The sequence below is a fragment of the Larus michahellis genome, chromosome 2, assembly GCF_964199755.1.
Source record: "Larus michahellis chromosome 2, bLarMic1.1, whole genome shotgun sequence".
Lineage (NCBI taxonomy): Eukaryota > Metazoa > Chordata > Aves > Charadriiformes > Laridae > Larus > Larus michahellis.
Window position 1 is genome coordinate 42604491 of NC_133897.1, and position 25422 is coordinate 42629912.

General features: G+C 43.2%; 1 protein-coding gene across 3 annotated transcripts in view; it reads left to right on the forward strand.

Moving 5' to 3' along the window:
• Nucleotides 1-640: 640 nt before the first annotated feature.
• LOC141738900 (ubiquitin-conjugating enzyme E2 E1) overlaps nt 641-25422 on the forward strand; it is a 46883-nt gene continuing 22101 nt past the window's right edge. The window contains exons 1-3 of one of the 3 annotated variants that reach the window (XM_074575020.1): nt 641-872; nt 3044-3222; nt 5409-5459. In XM_074575020.1, the coding sequence (XP_074431121.1) occupies nt 693-872; nt 3044-3222; nt 5409-5459 (410 nt within the window). In that variant the 5' untranslated portion in view covers nt 641-692. Of the gene's footprint in view, nt 873-1103; nt 1679-3043; nt 3223-5408; nt 5460-25422 lie in introns of those variants that run through there. The other 2 variants (XM_074575021.1, XM_074575022.1) reach the window with 2 other exon arrangements.

The following is a 25422-nucleotide window of genomic DNA, read 5'->3' on the forward strand; positions in this document are numbered from 1 at the left end:
TGGGACTCACAAGGCATCATGTCACGACAGCGCTCTGTCGAGGCAGCATCCGTGTGCGCCTGCAGATCCCCTCGAGGTCCTCCCAGGGGAGGAAGGGCGAACGTACAAACTCCTATTCGTTGTCGTGACGCCCGGTGGTGACAGGCATGACAGGCGTTGTATTGTTGGCCACCGAAGACAGCGAGTAATTCGATAGGCGATCCCTCGATAGACTGTGGAAACCGGCAGCACGGGGCCAAATTTGCCCCGGGTGAGGTCGGTGGGAAAACGCTGGTCCCTATTGTCCCTTCACGAGTGGTCACCTCCGGGAAGAGTGGTGGCAGCCCACCGGGGCTGCTCCCCGCGCCCACGCGTGGGCTGGGGGGCGGGGGGTGGCTCTGGCCAAACCACTTTTCTCCGTTGGGTGGGCAGGGAGAGAGATCGACAGCAAAGATTTCGGGGAAGAAGAGTAAAACGCTTGGCAAACACAAAACGCCAGCAGCCCAAGCGGCTGAACGCCGCTGCGCTGTTCCCGCAGACGGGCTCCCCATCAGGGGATTTGGGAGAAGAGAAAAAAAAAAAAAAAAAAGGGGGGAAAAAAAAGGGAAAAAAATCCCTAATACTTTTACCTTTGGAAAATTGAAGGGGTGTTTTTTTTTTTCGTGCTGTCGCTGCCAAGCCCAGGATTTTGTTTTCTTTCCCAGCATGCGTTGATGACATCACGAAGTCCCCCTTCTTTGTGTGTCAGTGATGTCACCAAGTGCAGTGTGGGGGACAATGGAATCCTGAACTCCGGGCGAGGGCGAGTGGGAAGCGCCTGCTCCTGCTGCTGGTTCAGGGCTGAGCTGGGGGACGGAAGGGAGGACACAGCTGCCGCTTTAGGGCTGAAACAGGTGAGAGACGGGAAAGCTGCCGGGGGATCCCTTTTGGCTTTCGGGGCCGGGGTGGTTGTGGGGGGGAAGCTTTGGGCTGGGCTTTTCTCTTTTTTCTTTTTTTTTTTCCCCTTATTGCTTTCCAACTGAGGCAGGTGAGAAGTTGCTGCTGCTGCCGGAGGGACAAAGCAGGTGAGGCAGGGGAGAAGCTCTGGGGTTGAAACAGTTGTAAGAACAGGAGGAAAGCAAGCAGCCCCCCGGCTAAGCCTAATAACCCCCTCTCAGTCTTAAAAGAAAAAACAAACAAGAAAAAAGCAGCAGCCCCGGAACCTTGTCCCCTCTCCCAGCCACCTGCCTCGGCCGCGTCCCTGTGGGGCTCTGGCACGGAAGCGTACCCGGGGAGGGCTTTCATCCCTCCCCCCCGGGCACCCCCCAGAGTACTTTCCAGAGGGTCTCCATTAAAAACTCACGGTCCCCGCTCTGGGCGCCCCTTTCTTCTTTCCCCAGCCCCCGCCGGAGCCAGGGGGGGATGGGACACGGGGGACTATGACTGCCGGGATCCCCCCTCCAGACCCGGAGCGGGGGTTCCGCCGCCTGCCCCCCTCTCCTCCCCTCCCCTCCAGCCCCCGCTCCCTGCAAGGCGGCGGCGGGAGGCGCCCGGTCCCCGCCGCCCCCCAGCCCCGCTCGGCGGTGGGGGAGGCAGCCAGGGAAGCCATTGCCTGTTTAATAGTTGCTGTTGCAGCACTTCCGCTTCTCTCCCAGCGAGAGAGACACGAGTGGCCAGGCCCAGCCGCACCGAGGAGGAGCAGCCAGACACAAAGGGAGAGGTAGGGGGACAGGGCACCCCCCCGCCGCCCTCCCCGCCGGCCCCGGGGGCAGGGGCGAGAGGCAGGGCCGGCCGCGGCCCGGCGATGGGGCGGGAGGCGGCGGAGCCGGCGGGGCAGGGGGGATCGCGCCCGGGGCTGTCAGGTACCGCTGTCCCCCCGGCCCCTCGCCGCCCGGCCCTGCGGGCCCGCGGCCGGGGGAGCTCGGCCGGGCCCCACGGCTCTCGCCCGGCGGGGACAGGGGAGCTCCCCGGGGGCCGGTGGCCCTAGGAGGGAGGCGGCCGTGTGCCGGCCCCCCCCCACCCCCGGCCCCGCTGCTGCCCCGCCGCCGCTCGCCCCGGGGCCCGCGGCTGCCCCCCCTGGCTCCCACCCTAACTCTGCCGGGGTGCCCTGCCTGGCCCCCCATTCCTCCCGACGGCTTCTCCCCCCTCTCAGGTCCGGACCTGCCCTCGGTAGCCCACCGTGCTCGCCCTTCTCCCCTGTGCCGCCGAGGTGCCCGCAGGAAACCGGGCTGCCTCCCCCCGGCAACCCGCCGCCCCCCTCCCTGCCACCGGCCTCCCCAGGCCCCTCCGCTCTCACCCCTCGTAGGCCCTGGCCCTTCTTTTCCTCTCCTCCCCCCGCTCCCCAGCACAGACCCTCTGCCCCCGGCCCCCTTTGCTGGCACGTCCCTCGGCGCAGTGGGCCTCGGTGGGTCCCCGCCGTGCAGCCCGCTCCCTGCTGAGCTTGTCCCCTTCGTTCCCCCACCCCACCCCCACGTCCCTGCTCCCAGGGCCCGATCCAGCAGGGGCTATCCAGCGCGCAGGGGTTTCCCTACCACAGGTCACTGATCCCCCTTCGGGGTCTCCCCCCCCCCGCCCCGTTGCCAGTGATGCCCCACTTCCATTTTAGGGCTGGTGATGGTCACCCCCACACACACACCCCCAGCCCCGTCCCTTCCCACCTCCCCCACGTGCCTCCCGGGAACCCAAGGGACCAGAGCTGTTCCATTTTTATCTCCTACACCCCTAGGCTGGATAGTGGTGGGTGGTGATGGCTCCTCTTGTGTGTGCAGTTTGGGGGAGATTAGAAGGAATTGCTTTGAGCTTTCCTGATCCTTGCCGTCGTCCTCGTTCCAGTCTCTTCTCCTGCTGTTTTGCACTTGCATTCCAAGAGGAAGCTTTAAAAGTCCCCCTTCTCCACGGTGTTACTAGTGCAGGGGAGGCTGCTGCTCCTTCTGCTTCCACCGTAGGGCCTGACGAGGAGAGGGAGACATGAGGACCCTTTAAAGGGAGCGTGACCCAAACACAGAGCGAGATTGTCAGCGGCCTTTCTCTGTGTGTGTTTGTGTTCACTGTTTGTTCCCCACGCCCCATGGTGTCTCCTCTCCAGGTTGGGGTGTGTGGTGGGGGGGTCGCTATGTCGGATGACGATTCGAGGGCCAGCACCAGCTCCTCCTCATCTTCATCCTCCAACCAACAGACAGAGAAAGAGACAAGCACGCCTAAGAAGAAGGAAAGCAAAGTCAGCATGAGTAAAAACTCTAAGCTGCTATCTACCAGTGCCAAGAGGTGAGGCTGCAGTCAGTTTTCTCACTGATTCGCTGCATCTTCTCTCCTTCCTTGTTTTATTTTGCTCCGTTACCCCACTGCTCCCTTGCTGCTCCCATTCCTTGTCTCTAGCCGTTACACTCAACCTTTCCACATGAAGCTGCCATTGTCTCACTTTTTTCAGCGTCTCTGTGCAGTGAGTGTCTGCCCAACTTGGCTGCTCTCTGCTCTCTCTTCCTGCATCTTCCTCCGTTCCATCCCAAATATTTTCCTGTCTTTTCTTCCTCCGGGCTGTTATTCTGTCCCTCAATTATTTCTTCTGGCTTTTCCTTTTTGTTTATGAGCATCGGTTATAGGGATGGTGTAGGATTGGCATGTAGTACCTTAATTCCTGCTCTGCTCCTGGAAGCTGTATGGTCCTGAGTAAGGCATTGCATTTCAGCATCAGTTTCCCTCTCTGTAGGCTGGGATTGATCTGGAGTGGCTTTTTTTCTTTCCAGGACTGCTCTGGGGATTAATTAACATTTGTGAAGAGTTTTGAGTTTGCTTGCAGTGGGGTAGTGCACTCCAGTGCAAGTAGTGTAATATAGCCCCAAATCTTTTCTGCCCAAATATATTACTGTTTTTCTGTCTGCTCATCACCTATATCGAATTTTCTGTGTTTGGTTGGATGGTGACTAGAATAAATAACCCACAGCAGGTCCACTTGTGGACATTCTGCTCTGAAATAGTCTTTGCTCACAGCACAGAGTGGGTTGGTTGTTGGTGGGGTGTTTTTTTTTTTTTGAGTGTGAAATCATTTTTGTTCCAGAATAATGTCTACATGGGGAAGAGATGCCTGCATAGAATAGTAATTCCAGAGCAGCTACATCATTCAGTTTTCTTCACCTAGGCAGACTTTTAGAGCCACTCCATTTTTTTTTTTTTTTAAATAAATGGTTAGCCTTTCTCATTTATTCAGTCTTTCGCCTGAATTCAGCACCATCCTGCTCCAGGGAGCTAAGCTGACAAATGGAAGTTTTCAAGCAAACTTGCCGTACTTCAGTAAGAATAATAAACCATCTCACTGAACAGCTTTGCCAAGTGGCGCAGAGAGGTCGTATCTGTAGGTGTCAAAAGTGACTGGGGTTTTATGCAAATGCTCTGTCATCGCAACTGAGTTCTCTGTGGCTTTGTAAGAATTTGGGCAGTTTGGTTATTCCTGATCTCTACTCTTCAGGTTTCCGTGGCAAACTGACATAGGTAGTGGCAAGCGGTGTTTATGTGTTGTGTCCTTAACTATTTTATGAAGAAGATTGTAAACTGCCTAATACGAAAAGGCTGTGGTTCTCATGTATGACAAGTGGAAGGGAGGCAGAAGATGCTGGCTGAGTTTGAAGGAGAAGGGAGGCAGACTGAGTGCTGGGTGGGGAAATCTGGAGGGGAAGCCTGAGTGACAGTAATGGGACTCCAGGGAAGGGGATGATAGCTGGTTGGGCGTTCTGTGGCAAAAGCAGAGTGAGCCCAGAATAGTCTGGGCAGGGAGGACAGGGTGGTGGCTGAACGCAGCGAAGAGAGGGAGTGGCTGGAGTCCTGAGGGAGGAGAAGTGGGGATGTTGTGTGGCTCTTGAGGGTGAAGAGAGGGGAGAATTGAAGGTGGCAGGAATGTGCAAGAACCTTGGAAATAGACATTCACCTTCCTTTAAATGTCCTTGGGAACGGTGCAGTTATTCACTCCCTTGGGGCTGGTGTTTTTTCTCAGGATGGTGCTGGGAAGCTGTAGGGGGGAGAGGGGGGGAGCCAGTTTGGCAATGACTCTTTCTCTCAATCCAGCAAGACAAAATTCCTTTTCAGACTGCAGTTTTCCTCCAAGCACTTGGTGCATTGCATTTGCAGAGGTTTTCCCTCATTTACAGGCTGGCTGGCAGAGTAAAGCGGACAGTCTTTTCCCGCTGCCCCTGTGTGGTTGGCATCTTTGTGGCAGCGTACAACCATGCACCTGCCTGGGTTCAGTCCGCGGTGCCCGTCTTGTTTTTTCCGACCATCTCCATAACAGGGTGCCTGTCCTGCTTAGTGTGTTTGGACTGGTGGGAGGCTACAGCCGAGGGTGCCTCTCTCTTATGTAGCGCTGCAAACTTGGCGGTGACAGTATGTCTGTGAGGCATATGCGTTAACTGCTATCCCACACAGTGACTTACCTTTGTTCCTTCTCGCTTTTATTGCCACAGGATTCAGAAGGAATTGGCTGACATCACCTTAGATCCACCTCCCAACTGCAGGTTGGTGTTGATTCCTTCCCTGAGGAGGGTGGGGGAAGGCGAGGGGCTGAACGGTGCTGGCATGTGTTGTCACTGTCCTCAGAGGCTCTGGATAGAGCAGAGGAATGGCTGTTTAGGTGGCTGAGAGTACTTTTGTGAATGGTTGGGTGACATTAAATAGTTTCGGGGGGGGGGGGGGGGGGGGGGCCTCCAGGGATTGTGTGTGTTTTGATATGAGTTTTCTGTTTGTTTGGGGGGTTGTTTTGTTTTTGTTTTTCTTGAACAATTGCATTTCGATCTGTTACACTGCTTTGTGTGTATATTTCCGAACCTGGCCTATAAAGAAGAGTGTGAAAACTTTCTCCTTGTTTGTTTTTTCTGGTTTATAAATCTAATGCCTGACTGCACTAATCTTATATAAATAAGAGTCCTGCCAAGGAAGCAGAGAATAGTAAAATGCTACGAGCTTTTTAGCTCAGAGAGTTCTGTTGTGAACAGTAAGTTACAGTGGAAGAGAAGCGGGAATTCGTCACTCCGTGGGTGCCCTACAGGAGCACGCGTGTTAGCTGATGAAATAACAAGCAGGGGTATTCTGCTGCCCTTTTATAGGGCAGCTTGTTTTTAAGTATGTTTTAGAAACTTGCACTGTTTGTTTAAAACATCTAGCAGGTTGATTTGGTTCATTGCATGGTGGCCCAAGCCTTTTTTGCGTTTGGAGAGGAGACAGTAGTAGTGTAACAACTTTGGTTGTGCTTGTTTATTCAAGAGGAAAGTGGCTTTCGGTCTGATCTGTGTTGGCTGTAGTTGCCAAAGCGCAACTCTGTTCCTATCTTTTTGTTGTGGCTGAGTTTGAGGCCCTTTGATGTTGGTAATAGCAGAAATCAGAGAAAATTCTGTTTATAAATAACTATTTAAGTTGGTATTTTTAGTACTGAGTAGTCACCCACAAATGCACACGAACCTTTCCGTTGAAGCTTTTTGCTGCTGTTAGTCTGCAGGGGCGCATTAGCACAAAAGTTAGCCTGGCAGGTCCAGCGCCACTATTTCAGTACCAGTCCCAAGGATCATTATTAATGAAAGGAGGGATGGGGTGAGGCGTGTGAGCAGGGGTCTAGGCTGATACTAAGATTTTTGCGCTGCTTGGAAGACAACTGATGAGCTCTGAAATCTTTAGCCATGACAATATGGTTTTGGTGACAGTAATGACTACCTGAATATTATGAGAGATTCCAGCTCTTGGGCTGGAGGTGTCTGTCCTGTCTGCATCCTGGCTCTGTGTCAGGATGAAGTCCACATCCCTCCTCCTCCCACCATATCCTGATTTTTCATGGGAAAGAAACCCAGAAGCACAGCTCAGACAGGTGCTGTGGCTTGCTCTGTAGATAACTGAGCCTGGATGATCAAGGTGCAGGGACTGCAGTCTGAACTTGGCAAATCTATCCAAAAGTTGTGACAGTGTATGAGCATGTCAGATTGCAGGCTTCATCTGCAGGTTTGTGTAAATAATATTAGAACCCTACTTTGTCCTTGTTTCAACTGGCATCATTCACAGGTAAAGACGAGCTAGCAGACTACCTGTGAAATAGAATGTGGTTGTGATTTTTTTCTTTTTTTTAATTGCATAGACCGCTGAGGATAATGCACTTCAAGGCCAACATAGTAAGTTTGTGTTGTTTCGGCCTTTATAGATATTTCTAATGGTAAAAATCAGTTCATAGTACAAGTAGTGATGACTAATCTTCGCCCATAATGCAATTACGAGTATTCTGCATTCCTTTCGACCTTCAGGTGAGTGACAGCGAAGGCTGGCAGCTCTTGCAAATAATACGTGAAACTGGTGTAATTGTTGCTGTCTCTCAATATGTTGATAGGTAGGAAAACGTGAATGGAGGGGTTTGTGTGTGTCTGTGCGTGTGACCAAAGGAGTTTTGGTATTGCTCATCTTGGGGTGAAGCTATTCTACTTCGGTGAAGATAGTGCCGAGAGTGCAGAGCAGCTCTGCTTGTGGCTAACAAGGTTCCAATTGCCCAGTCAAGCACTGGGGGTTTGCTTCTCCAGCAGCTGGTTTGTAAAAGGGTACGCAGGTGGCGATTGCCGCAACAGTGAGATGAATTTCAGTTGTCGCAGTTACAGGGAAAGTTCACCTCTCGTGGAAAAAGAAATAGAAATAGTCAGTTTGAGAGTGTGAGGAGATTAAGCAAGTGAGACATTCTGGTTGCTGCGTGATGTTTAAGGCTGCCAAAATTTGCTCGGGGGAAGCCTGCTAACAGTGTCACTGCTTTCCTTTATTATTATTTTTTTTCCCTTTGTATGAACATTATTAGCATGTTGTGAGGGAAGTATTAAATGCATAGTTCCAGAACTTAGTTTCAATTTCTTGTCTTCGTGACTTTGCTTATCCTCACCTTTTCTCTGACCTCCAGCCACTCATCTCTCTGCTGCCTTTGTGCCTCTACTGACTTTTTTCAGGAGTCACTGGAGGGGGAGGGCAGTCCTCTCCTTATAGTCGTCTCACTCTCTCCTGCCAGACTGATCTCAAAACTTAACATATTCAGGGAGCTATATACATACCAGGTATTACCTGTCCTGCTGTCAACTTTAGGGGTGCCAAAGACTCAGAAGTCACATTTGAAAATGTGCATCCAAAACTGTATCCTCTGTTATGTTGGAAATGTCATGTTCTTTTCTTTTTTTTTTTCTACTGGATGTTTGTTCTTGTACCCCTCACCACCATCTTTGTAATTTCCCCTGTTCTGTGCTGTGTTCGGTGTTTGATAGCAGTTCGTTGTTGGCCATACTTTAATTTTTGGCCTCGTTGCAAAGTGCTGTTCTTTTTCCAGTCTTATTGCAGTAATGGGAGTTCAAGATATTTAACACATCCCAGAGCAGCTCTGCATGTTGAAAGAAAAAGCTCTAGGTTGTAAATGATTTTTAGTAAGAACTGTTTTATTTTTCTTCTTATAAAACACCACATATAAGACGCAATTACAAATAATGAAAACCATTTGATATTTCAAACAAAATAGCTTAAAAACAAATGAGTTTCATTTTTATTTTTGTAGCTTGCAGTGACCGTATTTTCGTGAGTGTAACCCACAGATCATCTGGTTTTTTTGGTGGTTTTTTTTTAAAAAAAAACAACACAAAACAACAAAAGACCAAACCCCAAGCACACTCAACACCCTGTGATTGAGCAGCTGTGTGGGTTTTACACATATGTGGGTAATATGAGGGGAATTTTATCCCAGAACTTCCTCTCCCCTCAGTAGTTTCCTTGCTTCTGGTTTTCCATAGCTTGTCTGTGTCCCCCAAAAGCTTACCTGTCCTTGTCTATCATTGACTCCTTCATCATCCCATATAGTCCCTTTGCCCCTTATGTTTCTCTCTCCAGGCTATGATTTTGATTTTATGCAGGCTAGTGCGGTTACTTGTACAGAGGTGCAGGGTACATGTATGGAAGCACAGTATATGTTTGGCTTGCATTTAAAAAATAGGTTTTTGGACTTTAAGACCTTTTCGGAAAAGATGTGTGTTATACACGTCACAAATTTGTGGATACCTGATGGAGGCAATGCTGTCCTCCCAAGTGTCCTAGTGTAGTACGTGTGTAGCATTTGTCTACTTCTGAATGATTCTTAACCTCGTCATTGTTTTCAGTAGGCTGGTGCTCTAGAGGTCCTTAATATTCTGTTGTCCGCAAGATGATTTGACTCCTGATATTAATACTGAGTTATGAAAGTTAAATGTGGCTTTAAAGTTCAAAAGGTGGTTAGTGGTTAATATGAATTGGAGAATAACTCTTTGGACCTGAAGTGTTCCAAATCTTTTAAGAGGGTACCTGGTGATTTCTTTTCCTACTTTGTATTATACCAGAAAGTTATAACTCTTGTTCTAGAACTCAAAAAAAAAAAAAAAAAAAAAAAAAAAAAAAAAAAGACTTTGGACTTTTGGTCTTTTCTATGTGTTGGTGATAGAGGAGTATGTCCTGTCTTTGCTTTGGGTCATGGAAGTCTGTGTCTGTGGCTGTCAAAATATAGTTCTATCTGGCTACATAGGGAAACCTGATCTTTGTTTGTAGGTAACACTTGTGAGTATTGTGCCCAAAGCTTTGTTTCTGTCGCTGTGACAAGGTTTCCAAAGCTTTTACAAAAGTTAATTAAAGCTTTAAGTACTGTTTATTCTGTTTATGTCATTTATTTGACCTCCGCATCTAAGCATCTCCTGATAGTAAATCTGCGAATTGCTGTGAGGTTATGAAAGAAATGTCTTTCCCTGTTTTAGGGATGGGAGGTTGCAGCACAGAAAAACCGAGTGACTTGTCCAAGGTCACGCAGGAAGTCTGTGGCAAAGTGGAGAAATGAATGTAAATCTCCTTTGTTTCAGGCTAACTTGCAGCTGAGCTGTTCTCCTGGAACTGTGTGCGTCGGTTGCATTATGAGCAGGGCTTTGAATCTGTGCTTTATTGGGTGTCTGGTATTGACTGTATGTAAGCATGGTAATTTAATGTTATTTTTCCCATCTGTGTAGAGGGACCAAAATGGATATTAACTACAATTAATGTCTTTTAATCTTTCTTACCCAAACTGAAACAAGTTTGTCTTCCACATGGCTCATTTAAGTCCATATAGGCAAGACCAGCTGTTATTTAAACAAAAATAATTTTAAAATCTTTACTGTAGGAGGCATTTGCCTGCAAGGCTTACCATCCTTTCAGAGTGAAATGCTATCACAAATTCATCATTTACATAATAATAAAATACAGTTGTGTTTCCTGGCTCCTTCAGGCCAGTTTTTGTAAATTCACAGAATAAGGACCAGATCTCCCTAAGAGTCTTGTGAAAGTTAACTGTCAGCACTTAATAAATATACATATCAGTATAGATAGCGGGGAGAAGTGCTCTTCGCTATAATGTGTATAATATTCATAGTTTTCAAAACTTTGCAATGTGGAATTAAGATTTCTTGGCTATAGAGAAGTCTGCAGAAAATGTGTGGCTCAAAGGCTGTTTTGAACTCAATAGTTTCGTATTATAATTAATATACTTTGTCTACATACCATGAAAGTCTGGCATTTGTTCTGATTACACTTGTTTTTATGGTGCTTGTAATTTTTTGCAAATGTATTTTCTCAATACCTCCAACTCCAATAATGCTTTAAGTGTTTTTGCTTTTAAATCTAGTGTGTTGTCTAAGGGTGGATTGTCGCTGTTAAAAGCAACACTGATATTATAGTTTATTATTTTCATGCTTGGAATAGTCCTTCCTGAACTTAGTAATATTCTAGCATAAGCTTTCTGGTCTTACATTTTGTAATTAAAAAGCTTAATTTTGGTGTGACCCTTTTTTTTTTTTTTTTTTAATGTGCACACTGAAATGGTTAGATCAAGAATGACACAAATTCTGGGGTTTACTTCCTTGTAGAAATAAAAAATGCAGATAATGTTTAATGAAAATTATCAGCTTACAAAAGTGATTTTAGTACTTTCCATCCCCCCCAGCCTCCCTCGTTTCTATGAAATGGGAGCGTTTTCTCTGAGAAGTTTCCAGCCGTAGGGTAGGAAGGACCTTCGTAATTAGTGCTGCATGTAGTTGAAAAATATCTTTTGTCATATAAACTACTAGTGGTTCAGCATTCCCTCCCCCCTTTGTTTGGCACATGATCCCTGGAGAAATAACTCTTCCTTTTGAAACGGTGTATTAACTAATTTAGAGATCCTCCGCAGCTGTGTAGGGTCTAGCTTGCAAACCATAAAAATAATACCGTTTCTACACTCGGTGAATTCAAAGTACGTGTAGGTAGCAGCTCCTGCAGGCGAAGTCCTCTGCCTGATGTACTCAGACAATAGCTGCACAGGAGCAGCTTCTTTAGTGCGGATTGATTAGTTAATTTTACAGGGATTCACCTTTCTGGAGGTATTCCTGGTTTTATTTATTGTCTCCCCTTTCAAAATCAGAAATGTTTTGATGGCCAGGCTCCTCGGATGCTGTGGCAGGAGCTGGCTTACGCTGTGGTAGATTTTGTTTGGCACATCCTGGCTCAGTAATTCCCAAATGAACTGCATTCTGTGCTCTTGCATGCCAAACATCAGAACGATGAATCTTGAGAGCGGCTGTGAAATTGTATCATGGCTAAGAACAAAGAGGATTGAAATCCCTTCTGTGCACGCTCTCTTGTATACCACTTAATTTTATTATTTGACTTTCAGCTTTGCTGCCCTTGGAGGGCACTGTGCAACTGTGTTTATGGTGCTGCATATGCGTTTTATCTGACAAATTCTAATATTTCTTTTTGGTTATGCAGTCTTTAATTTGGTTTCATTTCCGTTGTATTCCAGCTCCTCTTGCCTAGATTTTTGTATTGGATATGTGTATTGCTGTACATATATGCAGGTTATGTCTGATTTTATTTTAAGAAATACTCATGATATGTATATGGTACTTTATAGAAACAAAGAGGAAACACTGTGTGGAGTATTTGTACTTTAGGGGCTTGAATCTGTCTTGTCTCTTTATATGAAGACAAAATTATCCACGGAGAACTGGCTAGTCTAGGGGACTGAGAAAGTGTTAGGGGACGGTTTCGTGTTTGAGGATTTCAACAAGGGCAGGTTGCGACTGACCGAGAGCTTTGTGGTTTCTGAAGAATGGGTTGTTCTTGAAAGCTGATAAGATGCCTTCTGACAAGATGTTAACTTTGGCCCTGCTGTCGAGGGGGGTTGTGCTGGAAATGGAGACAGGGCTCACCTGCACTGGTACAAGTTACGTTGATGGATTAAGGTTATCGATGAGTTAGGGCATAGCAAAACTTCTGCAGCCTCTGCCTGCGCTCTTCTGTAATTGTATGTGGAAGACCAGCCTTCCATACAGTACCTCTCTAAAAGTATTTAATGTTCTAAACGAAAAGAAGATATCGTTTAATACGAATGGGTTAAGAGATTATTGCACATCTGTGCAGACTTGCACACCACATACAAAGTTAAGGGCTATGCTTTCTCCACCAAAGAAAGTGCTTTAAACTAAGTTAAATTAATGATGTAATTTAGTCATTATAGTAGAATCTTGCCAATCTGTATATTTATTTGAATGAAATAAGTTTATACTTATTTTTCCCTCTGAGGCTTAACAGAGGAGGTCTAAATACTGACTTCATTAATTTACAAGATGAACTAGAGAACATGTATTGTCAAGTACTATAAATAAACTACAACTGTCAAAATAAACACTGTGGAATTCAGAGGGGTTTTCTTGTTTCTCTTGCCAATTTGCAAATTTCAGCAACATGCAGTTGGTCTTCCAAGGCATTTGTGGAAAGTATAATGGTTACTAGAGTGCATTTAATACATACTTTCTGTGCATGAGGGGCTAATTGACATTGCCAGGAGAATAAATCACAGATCTGTATGCTTAACTTGCAACATCCCTTATGCAATATTCTTTCCTTTATTAACCTGGACTCCCTGGGATGGGAGGTGGTGGGGGAGAAAAGGAGAGTGGGGCATGGAGATTGTAGCTCAGGGCAGATGTGGCGTTTGATTCCCCCTACTCCCTCCAATCTCCTCCATGATTTCACAACTGAAAATATAGATCAGGTGAGATTAAGTTGAGCTGTTCTGAGAACTGGGTCCAGGCCAAGTTTTGGCAGTTCATTTGTTTAAGAGAAAATACAAAGTAATTGGATTAAAGAGGCTGTACGATTAATGATGTAGAGTCCTGTTAAATTTCTTTGCTTCTGTGAATCAGTGGAGAATTCATGCCTTGATTCCTCCAAGGGCTTCAACTTTTCCAGTCGAAAGTGAGTGTAAACCAAATCAGCATGTTAGATGTGTTTTGCACTTTCTTTGTATCGGTGTAAATGATTGTTTAAGGGATTTCTCATCTTTCCCTCTGGAGCTGCTGGACTTGCTGGAAACACAGAGAATCTGGAACTGAGAATTGTAAAGGCAATATAAATGCTGTGGGCTAAAGGAGAGGTGCTTCCTGGGGCAGGTGGGCTGCTGATATTTAATGCTCTTGCCACTATGAATATCTGAGAAATAGATTTTTGCTGGTGAGCTAATTCCAGTGTCTGTTAAGAAGAAATGAGGAGAGGGGTCTTGGGGTCTCTCCTTCTTTCTGTTGATGCCTAGGATCCAACAGAGAGGTGCACACAGGAGTAAAAAGACCCACAAACATTAAAAATAAATTCTGAAATCGAAGGTGTCTTTTCACAATAGCTGAATTGATGAAAAGAAGAAAAATACTTCTGATATGGACTCAGAACTTTGTCAGAGTTATTGGAGACAACAGCAAAGCTCCAGGGCAGTGGTGATTGTTATAAAAGGAAGCCCATCAGGGTAACTGCCTCAAAAGTTTTACATGCAGTTTGAATATCTTCACTGAAATTTTAAGGTGCTAATTTAGGTGATCACTGTTATGGATCTGTCATATGTTTCAAATTTTCAAGTGGACAACTTCTAGAAAGTTTCAGTGTGTTATTTGGTATTCTGAACAAGTACAGACTGCTCTGGGAAGTGGCCTGTAAATGGTGGGGAAAGTACAATATATTTAACTAAAGCAACGTTTAACTGTTGCAGATAGTTTTGAAAGATTGCTAAAATGCATACAGTTGCAATGACATCGTTTTAAAGCAACTGTATCAATAGTATAGTATACCACAAAAGGTTATTTCGTCAGAAGTTTCTGATCAAACTGATTGCTGTAATACTATATTTGCACGTTATTTCCCATTTGTTCTTGATAACCTTTTTAAAGGAGATAAATGAGATGATGTATACAAGCATTTATACTTGGTGTCCTTGACTTCTAAGTTGTTTATCAGTAAGAATTGTAGAGTTTTGGTTTTGATGGAGTAATCCTTACTTTAAGAATCTCATCCTGTATTGTATGGCTTCTGATAAAAAGTATTTATGCTTACTTGCACTTGGGGGACTGTGGGAGAGGAAAATCAAACTTTAACAGCACCCTCATGGTCTAGGAAATCAGGCAAGAAGATGTATAGTAGCGACAAGTGTGACCCAGGAGATCTAGGACTTAGAATGTAACTAGTGTCAGGCCTTCAGCTGCTCTACTGCTTGTCTTCTAGTTACATCCCAATATTGAAGTCTCTAGTGAAATTTTTTTTGTTTAAAACAGCATTTTTCCTTTTTTTTTTCCTCTTTTTTTTTTTTTCTCGCCATCCCCTCACTCCCATTATGAGGTTAATCAGATTGCAGACATTGGTAAGACTGAGAGAATGAATGAGGTGAGGAACAGAAAAGAGCACAAGCCCACTGGAGGCAGAAGGGTGTTACATTCCTATGGGCAGCAAGATTGTGCAAGGCATTAATGGTGAATGTAAAGGGCTGCAGAAAGAGATGGCCCATCACAGTGGCTGGGGCAATTTTGCACTGGTTGCTGAAATAGTTGTGGCAAAGGTAGAAGCAGAGACAGACTGACTCTTTTTTGTGCTCCATCAATTGAGCTCCACTTTCTTATTGCCTTTCATAAGGAGCAGAAGAGACAGGGTATCCTCCTATTGAATGGACCATCCATGGGCCAGCTTTTTCTTGGGCATGAGTGAATTTTTAAAACAGGCAATCATGCAAGCTGCAACGATAGTTTTTGCTGTGCTGCCTGTATTACACCCCCACCTGGGAGGCAAACTATTCATACAGCAATAAAGTCAACACATTTATATGAGCTTACCCTATATACAATGCTCTGTAAATCAAGAAGGCGTAACCTACTATAGCTTGAAGAACACAATGCATGTAACAAGTGCCCAGGTGTATCTTTGCAGGCCTCCTTGAACCGCTGCACGAGCTGCATGCGGCTCTTGACTCATGGACTGCCCTTCTCTATCTTTCGAAGTGCATGAGCAAGATGTGAAAAAACAACGAGGAGTGGGAGAAGAAAATTAGGGGAGCGACAGCAAGAAAGGAGCAGAGGGAGAGAAAGGCAGACGTAGAAACAGAGAGAAGGGAGAGAGAAACAATTAAGCAAGCAAAAAAGGGTAGCAAAGTTAAAAAATTGCTTGAAACTCAGTCAGTCCCAATCAAGTAGACTAATATTAAAGATAAAAAGTTGCAAATTTAATTTGTTGAAGGCCCTGCGAGACTGCATCTCCCAAAGGAGCACACCTTGTTTTTGTAGCACGTGGAAGAGAAGCATGACAGGAGCTGTTATTCAGTGAACTCCGTAATGCTAGAAAGAGAGATGTTCACTGACACTGTTAGAGAGATCATTTTAGAACAGATTAAGTCCTTCTGCCCAGTAGGCAGTGGAGTTCTGGAAGCTGTTCCTGCAGGAGGTCACGGAGGCAGATAGTATCAGCACACTCAAAAATGGGCTGAGCAAATTCATGGGCAACAGGTCTGTAAACAGACTGAAAGAGAAAAGTCAGGGATGTACCCTTTAGCATCCCTAATCCAGTGGCTGTGGATGCTGCAGGAGTACAAGGGGAATGGATTGTTTCCTTGTTCCTCTCAACATTGCTTTTAGCCACATAAAGTGTTCAACTTCTGCCCTTTATGGAACAGTTCCCGCCTCTCTTCTTTTTATGTTTTGCTGTTTAAAGCAAGCCCTCATTTCCTGTCACTCAGCCACTTACTTCTCCTTGCTTTTGTGAAAGGGTTAACCTTCATGCGTTTGTCCTGCTGAATTCAGACTGTAAAATTTTCAGGGCAAAGGGCTACTTTCTTTTTTGTCTTTGTTTGCAAAGTGGTATGTAAATTTCCAGCTATGTTTAAGTGTTCTTTAACAATAAAGTAGGTTTAGTCCTTGGACTTGTAGATGTCTCCCTATCCCCACTTCCCAAAAAAATGAAGTTCTGCATATGTTGCAACATTGCTTTTTTTTTTCTTCTTCCTTATATGATTGAGGTAAATAAGTGAGTTGTTTTATTCAGCAGCTATTGTATTATTTTGGATATGTGATTTGGTTATTTTCCGGTTTTATGCACATCAAGGTTATCACAGCTGTTACTTTGTGATACTACTACACTGTAATAGGATAATGTGTTTTGAGATATATTGGTGTTGGGGTTTTTCTTCCTGGATAGTGGCAGAGAAATAATAAAGGTGTCCAACAGCTAATCTCTTTCTTTGCTGTCTTTGTGCTCCTACTTCACCTTCCACCTCAATAACTAGGAGGACTGTAGCTATTTGTTAGGGAAATATTAGTTAAATTGCAGAGCTATTACGTGTGCTGAGACATTCCAATTTAAAGTGCTTAGTATTCAGTGTGTGTACTTAACTCCTAATGACTATAAATATTATGTTACATTTGAAGTTTTGTAATGTATCAGGTATGTCTTGGACATTGTTTTTTCCACAGAAAATGCAAATTTTCTAACCCATAGGTGGTGCAAGCTGTGCTTTCTACATTGCTTTACAGGGATTTTTGCTTTCCTTTTTCATAGTAGAGTATTATTTATGAGGAGATGTGAAGTTCAGACAAATAATTTGGCATTGAGATAGCACTGCAGTGAAACATGCATCTGAGCAAAGTAGCATAGAACTAGCTATTTAGGGGATCTTTAATAACTAGTACTGGATTTTGTAAGGAAAGACTGAAAAATAGGGGATGGATAGTGGAGCCTTTATATGGTAACACTTTGCAGTGGGGATGTGATGAACTGGCAGGGTCCAGCTGAAAGCTGTAGCAACAGAGTGAAGGGTTGAGGGCAAGTGGGGATGTGATGTGACCTGTTTCACAGCTGGCCAAACAGCTGGATGGGATTTGTTAGTGATTCGCAGCTTGGCTGAAAGAGAGATAAGGAAGGAATGCTGATGGGGGTCTGGATCTGGGAAGGAGACTTGTCTGTTACCTAGTGAAATCTGTTCTATTTGCAGCAGTCTTCATCGATCCAGAACGGATGGGGAAAAAAAGGATGGAGCTAGAGTTGAGGGCTAAACTATGACACACTAGGAAAGAGTGAAAATACAAGGTCGGGTTAGATGTGACCCTTAAAAGCCGAACAACAGGAAAAAAAATGCATTTTGCCAAACCTGCCAGTCTCTTGCACAGATTCTCAGTGCTCTCTCTGTACGTCTTTCCTAGACGCTCTCTACATTACAGTCCAATGTTTCCCAAGTCAACGGTGGGGTATAAGCTCTCCAAAAGAGAGATCGTGTGACAGTTCTGGCTCATGCAGCTGGGCCTCTTCCTGCAAACCATCACGGGCTTGTAAGGAACGGTGCTAGTGTCTTCTGCCTCCTTATCCTGCTGAGCTGAGCAGGTTCTGGCCCCTTCTCTTTCCTGATGGCTGCACCGATCCTTCAGCAGTAAGCCATTACATCTGTCAAAGGCTGCAGCCCGTCCCTGCAGGGAACTGGAGAGGCGAGGTTGTCCTGTTGACAGAAAGAAAATGTGTATGAGGAATTAAAAAATATGCAGGCAAAACCGTTCTTGTTTTATGAATTTACTTGCAAAATGAATTAGCAGTGATCAGCTAAACTACTGAATGTGTATATAGATTATTTTTTTTAATTGCTTAAGTATTCAGATCACAAATCAGAGGAGCTTGATGAAAGGGAAAGAGGAAAGTGTTTTTAAAGTACTTAAATTGGCAATTGGAGTAATCCCATGTACAAGGTATACATAAGAATTGACATTTGTCATTGTTCCTTATGCGGTACTCTTTAGTCATTGGAAGTGTATTTTATTATCATTGAAAGGTTTCTAGGCAAGAGGATGCATCTAAACTTCACTCTGGGGTTATGAGGACATCTGACGTGCAGTAGGTGAGCCTGTACGAGCAGCAGGCAGCTGTATGCCAGGCAAATGAAAGATTCGTTGGTTAGTATTTTTACTAATCTTTCTCTCATGTACACATTGAATGACACATCCGGAAAGTCATCTAGTTGCTGTTTTAGCAAATGTTTTTTTTTTTTCAGAGCGAGAATCTCATTTTCTGGGTATTAAAATAGTAATGGAACTGCGACGTTTGCTTAGATTGGCTTTCCTGGAAGATAATTTGTCATATCCTAATGACACACTAGGTCAAGTGCTAAATTTCGGTCCTTGCTGGAGATAGTGAACAAACTGTGTCCAGAAATAAGTGGTTTTGTATGTCCCTGTTCATATTGCTAGAGTTCCAGGTCACTAGAAGAGTTGTGGGTTTTAATGTACAGTATGTATGATTTACCCATTCTTTCTTAAAAAGTGTTAGACTCTTTACAGAACTGCATGAGCACCTTGAATGTTTTATGTATAGCCAGTGACTTTTCTTTTTCCTCAGCTAGTTATACACAAAGAGCATAAGCATTTTTTTTTTCTTACTTTTTTGATTTATTAATTATGCTGAGGCAGCTGGATGAAAGAGTGCATCTTGCTTTTGGCTTCTGAAGGAAAGAGCTTTCTCTTTTTTTGTTGTTTTTTTTTTTTTTTTTTTCTTCAGTGTTCTGATTTTATATAGGGTTATTCTCTAGTAGGGATTATATAATATGATTATGAAGTTATCCTGTTTTCCAAAGGGTCATATATGTGATCTCTGGTCGGTAGGGAGAAACTCACACTTTTGACCTTTCTGTCTCTTTGGACCCATTAACTGTTGGACATAGTGGTGCTTCTAAAATTGCTTAACTGTTCCAAAGAGATCATTTGTGCTTACTCCCGTTATTGCCATTTGACGCTGTCTCTCTACACACTGCCAAAAACACATGGTATATTACAATTTTATTGTTATGTAAAGCAGCTGTAAAACAAACAGTGTGGTTGTGTAAGTGTATTTGAAATCTTTGCTATTGGCTACTTCATTTTTTTTTCCCTTTATGTCTCTAACTTTTACGTTTATAGTTTTGCCACCACAGGGAGACAATGAAAAGCGAACATATAGACTGTTTGTTTAAAAATAATAATAATGCCATGCACAAATTCACGTTGCTTCCTTATTCATATTTGTTATTCTGTTTCACAGTATAAGAAAGTCTAGGGCATGCTGTGCTGGCTTTTGGGTTTGTTGTTTGGTTGTTTTTTTTTGTAGAAGAATTGTGGTTTTTGTTTTCTCCGTGCATTGGTTTGACTGTTACAGATTTTAAGAAACTTCAACAATTATAGACCAAGTGAGCATATAGCAAAGAAAAAAAAGCAAAAGATAAATAGATGTGCAGCAAGACACGGATCTAGATGAGGGGAGGTCTGTTGAACTGGTTTGTTGTTGTTTTTTTTTTTAATACTTGTATCATGCCTGTGGGGAATCAATCCTGTGTGCATCCTTAGCACCCTCACAGGATTATGAAAGGTGATTTATTTTATGTGTTCAAGTTTCTCTTTACAAGTAGTACTGAAGAAAGCAAGTGCTTAAATTATCCTGTATTTTTGATTCTTTCTGTACCTCTTTTGGTATGTAGTAGAACTGCGTGTCTCAGGAGTAAAATTATGACGTGCGTATATTTATTAAGGGTCTGACTTTCCACACTAGCTGTTTACAGTAAGAGTACTTGTTGAGGTGATGAGTCTCTTGATCATTCTTTGCCCTAGTGGGAAAAGTGTGTAAAAACAGCACAACAGCCACCGGGCAGCCTCTCTCACTACTTTTCATCCATGTTGGTCGCAGCTGCTAAGACATTTTTAATAGCTAGACTTTTTCTTGGTTTAAGCTATTTTTCTACTTTAATTGGAGCTTGCATAGCTCAGATCCTGCTTTCCACTCTATCCAGAAAGATACCTGAACTCAGTCGCCCCTGAGCCAGAGCTGCCTTCCTTCTGTAGCCTCTGCTGGGGAGGCATACCTACTTGTTGGGGGTCTGCTCTACTTGGATTAAAGGAACAGAAACAAACTATAAAGCTTAAAAGATGCTCAGGAGGGGAATGTGTACTTGGATTTTGCCAGCAGTTAAAGGTAAATCCCTTACAGTAAGGAAGGCTCCAAATAGTGCTTCTCAGTATGTGTTAGGTGAGTTGTTCAAGAAGACTGAGAATAGAATACAACTGACAGACTTTGACATACACGAAGTAGATTTTAGCTTGTTTTTTATTTTGCCCACCGTTTCATTTTGCAAATTATGAGGTAATTGATGATAATTTACAAATTTTAAAACCACTAGATATTATCTGATGCAACAGCTGTAAGGGAGCAGTGTTGCATCAGATTGGCTTGTTGTTAGTGGTATGTTTAGAGCGCGCGTGTCTGTGCAAACACCCCTTTTGCATTCACTTAGCGGAGTGCAGTTGTGTTTCTGAGAAAGTAAAGGGTTATTTTTTTCTTTACTTTACCCATCCCAAATGCACAAAAATAGCTGTATGGAAAATAATTATTGTCAGATCAACTTTCCTTTTCTGCAGCATTTAACTTGACTTGCAGAAGTTGACTGAATACACATTTTCCTGAACTCTGAACATTGCATCACGTAGGAGAAGCGTACATGGGAGAGTCTCTTAAGTGCAGGCAAAATAGAATCTAAGGATGATGCTGACTTGCCACAGTTAATACCAGTGGTATAAAGGATAAGGCTAAAATTCTTGTCATGACTGAGAGCAAAAGGTGTTAGCTGGGATCAGTGCTGCAATATTGTATATTCTTGTTATCATTTTGTAGCAAAAATGATAATATCATTCTGGATCTGCCATTATGGAAGACTATATAAGAGTGTGTGTGTGTTCTGAACAGATGTCTAAGCAAAGGGATTGAAGTGTGCTAATTCTCTTTTATCAATCCTGAATGGTCTTTCTGCACTTCTACAGTATTATTACGGTAGCAGTAGCTATTCATTTTAACTGCCACCAAACTGAGTTAGTGCAGCTATGGAGGCATACAGATTTTGTGTGTCTGTATGCCTGTGTGCATGTTTATACATGCATGCATATATACTCAGATTTTAGATATGAAATAGTGTCCATATAATAGATATAGATGTAACTGTACCTTTATCACCCAAGTTTGTTAAAAGATGTATGACACTTTTAGAAAACTCAATCTGAATGTCATCACAGTCAATTAGGACACCTCATTTTGTATTTCACCTACCTGGGTTTCCTTTTTCCGTCCAGTCCTTCTGTCAGCAAGTTAGAACTAATTGTGCTCTTGTGCCCTTGGCTAATCATAGTAGACTGGTAGCTTGCCCCGACTCTTTGCAGAGTTTTGACTTGGAAAAATGGACTTCTTAACTATGTAAGGACGCTTTATTTGTTTCATAAACTGTTTCATTGTTGAAAATACACCTTTAAAAAAATAATCTGATCCAGGTGACGTGTATTGTCAACAAGAGTTTCTTTGCTCCAGAAATTTGTTTTCAAGTCTTCAAAGCTGATCACATATAGCTGATGCTTTTTCACATGTAACTAATGTATATTAATTATGCCGGTTTCAAGATCAAGGATCCCATGATACTGCAAAATGAAGCACTGCAATGTAAGCATATTTTTCCTCAAGTACAGTATCATTTCCATTAAACATAAGAATAACCAGATTATTCAAAATGAAGAGGCTGTAGTCCTCATTTAAGTAGCATAATATAAAAGGACTGTGATCTTGAACTTCTCAGATCTGTTTGTTTTGTATTTGTCCTTCTGAATTACTATCTTCTTGTGATTTTCATTGCCTAGACCGGCAGACATGTTGAGCCAAATTTATGCAAATATCATAGAATCACAGAATGGTTTGGATTGGAAGCGACCTTGAAGATCATCTAGTTCCAACCCCCCTGCCATGGGTAGGGACACCTCCCACTAGACCACGTTACTCAAAGCACCATCCAGCCTGGCCTTGAACACTTCCAGGGATGGGGCATCCACAGCTTCTCCGGGCAACCTGGGCCAGTGTCTCACCACCCTCACAGTAAAGAATTTCTTCCTGATATCTAGTCTAAATCTACCCTCTTTCAGTTCAAAACTGTTACCCCTCATCCTGTCACTTCAATCCCTGATAAAGAGTCCCTCCCCATCTTTCCTGTAGGCCCCCTTAAAGTACTGGAAGGCTGCTATAAGGTCTCCCTGGAGCCTTCTTTTCTCCAGGCTGAACAGCCCCAACTCTCTCAGCCTGTCCTCACAGGAGAGGTGCTCCAGCCTTCTGATCATCTTTGTGGCCCTCCTCTGAACTCGCTCCAACAGGTCCATGCCCTTCTTGTGTTGGGGGCTCCAGAGCAGTAATCCAGGTGGGGTCTCACCAGAGTGGAATAAAGGGGGAGAAGCATCTCACTTGACCTGCTGGCCATGCTTCTTTTGAATATCTTCAAGCATGCTCTGTCCATACTTGACAGGTGGCTGATTTCCTACAGAAACTGCCAGAATTCTGATGTCAGTTTTTTGCTGCACACTGTCTTTATTTGAATGATTTGGTGCTAGTTTGGATGCAGCTAACTGCAGCAGCGTCTCAGTCATTGGAAGAGGAGGGAAGTTGGAACTGGGCTCAGGAAGCCACAGTGCAGGCTGATATTGGATCTGAGGGTAAGTAACCTTTGTATTTAGGGATCAGTCCTGTAGCTGAGGTAATGCAAAAGCTCTGTAGTTTCTCTGAATTGTCCTTTTCTGTCCTGCAATAACTAAATCAAGCAAGGTTTCCACTGAAATTGTAATGCCAGTGTCTGTAATCTGGTGAAGTCCCTCTGAAATCTGCTTCCACTGCTTTTATAAATTTAATCCTCTGCATAGACATCCCTATTTTATGAAATGTTTTGTTTGATGTCATGCTTTTGTTTGGCACAGCTTTCACCCAGATAGTGGTGGTTATATACAAATATAGAGGCACACCCTTCCTGCAAGTGCCCAGAAATGTCATTGCGAAACTGTGGCTTCAATCCCTTTTAAACCATTCATCCATGACCCTGATGATGGCACCTGAGAACTTGCTTATGGTCACAAAGTAAGTTGGAACTGATGACTGTAACTGCTTATACAATGAGGTTTCAAATAGTACGCTAAGTATGTGTGGTATCAGAGGTTTGGGTGACATTACATGATAGGTTCTGTTCTTTTACTTTTTATTCTACCTCACTAGCATCTTAAGCCATACGTGCTGTATTTCATTGGGTAAGAGTTTGTGGTTGGTTGGTTTGTTTTTTCTTCTTCAAATATAAGTGGATCCGCGTTGAATAAGGGGCCATTTTTTAATGCTTGTAGTATTTGTTTTCTCATGTTCTTTCGTAAGCCTCTTGCTCAGAGTTTGTAAGTCTGAGTTTCTTTACTTCCTTTACTTGTTCATCTTTCTCTGATTCTCCTAGTAGGCAGGTAAGTTTACTTTGGAGGAATGCAGTCGGGATGAAATACTTCAGTCATTTATTTTACTGTTAGCTTCATGCTGCACTGTGTGTAAAGTGTAAAAGAAAATAAATTGGAAACATCTGTTTTCTTTTTCTCATAACAGAAGAACAAAGAGATACGTTCTATTGAAATCAAAGGTGGCAAATATAAGAGTAATAAAAGGAAGGTATTATATGTGTCTTTCACACATATAATTAGTCTGGAAATTACTGAGGCCAAGAACATAACAGAATTTGAAATAGAATTGGACAGGCTTACAGCTATTGTGAATGTTCAAATTCAGTCTTATTAATTATGGTGATTTTGGAGCAATATTAAACCCATGCTCCTAGCTTAAGCAAGTTTATCTTGAGATGTTATATTGGAAGAGCATGCTTTTTTGTGTTCCTTTGAATTAAACTTGCCTATAGACAAAATTTACTTGAATTCTGAGCATTGCATGGAATTCTCTTTGTCCAATCCCAGCTTGTATGTATGCAAGCATTTTTTTCCTTCCCTTCTTCCACATACACATGTACACACCTGTCTTATATCTCTTTGGGACTGGATATCCTCCTCAGGTATTTTCTTTGTCCCTTTCCATATCAGCTCATCCCAGGAATGACCATTATGCATCATGTCTGATCAGGTTGCCCGTGAATGCCTACGGAAATGACCTACAAAGTGAGCAATAGAATCCAAAGACTTATGAATGATTAATACCTACACAGAGCAAGAGCCACAGTGTTGATTAAACTTGAGTACGCTGTGATGAGTGAAATCACTGTATTTCTGTAAAGGAAGTGATGATGGTAGCAGGCTCTTTACCATGTCTTGGCTTTTTAATAAGTGGCACTTCAAGTTATGGAATTAATTCCACAGAGTGGAAAAATATCAGGAGTGAAGTAATAAATATGTTAAAAGGTTTGACTATTGTAGTTGACATTTATGCCTGCAAATCTCAGCAGAGCTTTAAACCACACAGTTCCTACCCTTTAGGGCCAGGGGAAGAAATACCTTCTTGATATGCTAAAGCTTTTTTTTTAAAAAAAAAAACAAACAAAAAAAAAAACAAAAAAAAAAAACAAAAAACAAAAAACAAAAAACAACGAACCAAACAAAAAAGCAATCAAAAAACATCAAACCCACATCTGTACTATCAGAAAGAAAAGAAAAAAGTAGTTGAGTAAAAGCGTAATAAAATCAATAATTAGAAATCCCTGAGCATTAGCCAAAATATTCCTGGTCTTCAGATTCTCTTATTGGAAGTTTAGGAAAGGCAACTTGAGTAAACCACGTGGTTTTAAAGGAAAGAACCTTAAAATGTCTCCTGAAGAGGAGTTCGGCTCTCTGCAGAGCTGTTTGCATTCCTTTGTAAGGTTCTGCTCTTCTGTAATTATCTAAAAACTACAGTCAGATTAATGACAGAAGCAAAGCTTGGTTTTAAGATGCTTAGCGGCAGCGTTGATTGATAAAAAACTCTTAGTTTATTCTTCCATAAAGAATATAATATTCTGTCTCTTTACAGGATGCAGAAGCAGCAAGGATGCTTTCAAAAGCATGCTTTGCTGACAGTAAGTGTGAGAATGAGGAATGCTGTAATTACTGTCTGGGCTAAGTGTGATGAAGCAAACCCCTAATCAAAGTGCTTTGCAGCAATCTGGCTTTTTCAGTCACTGCTGTTTTTTTTACAGGTTCCCAAAAAGAGATTTCTCTGTCCTGCATTGCATATGAATTTGTTCGGCTGAATTTGATGGAAGTTTTGTCATTGACTTCAACTAGCCCATACTGATAGAGAAGTACTGGCTTCTAGAAAGACAAATGACAA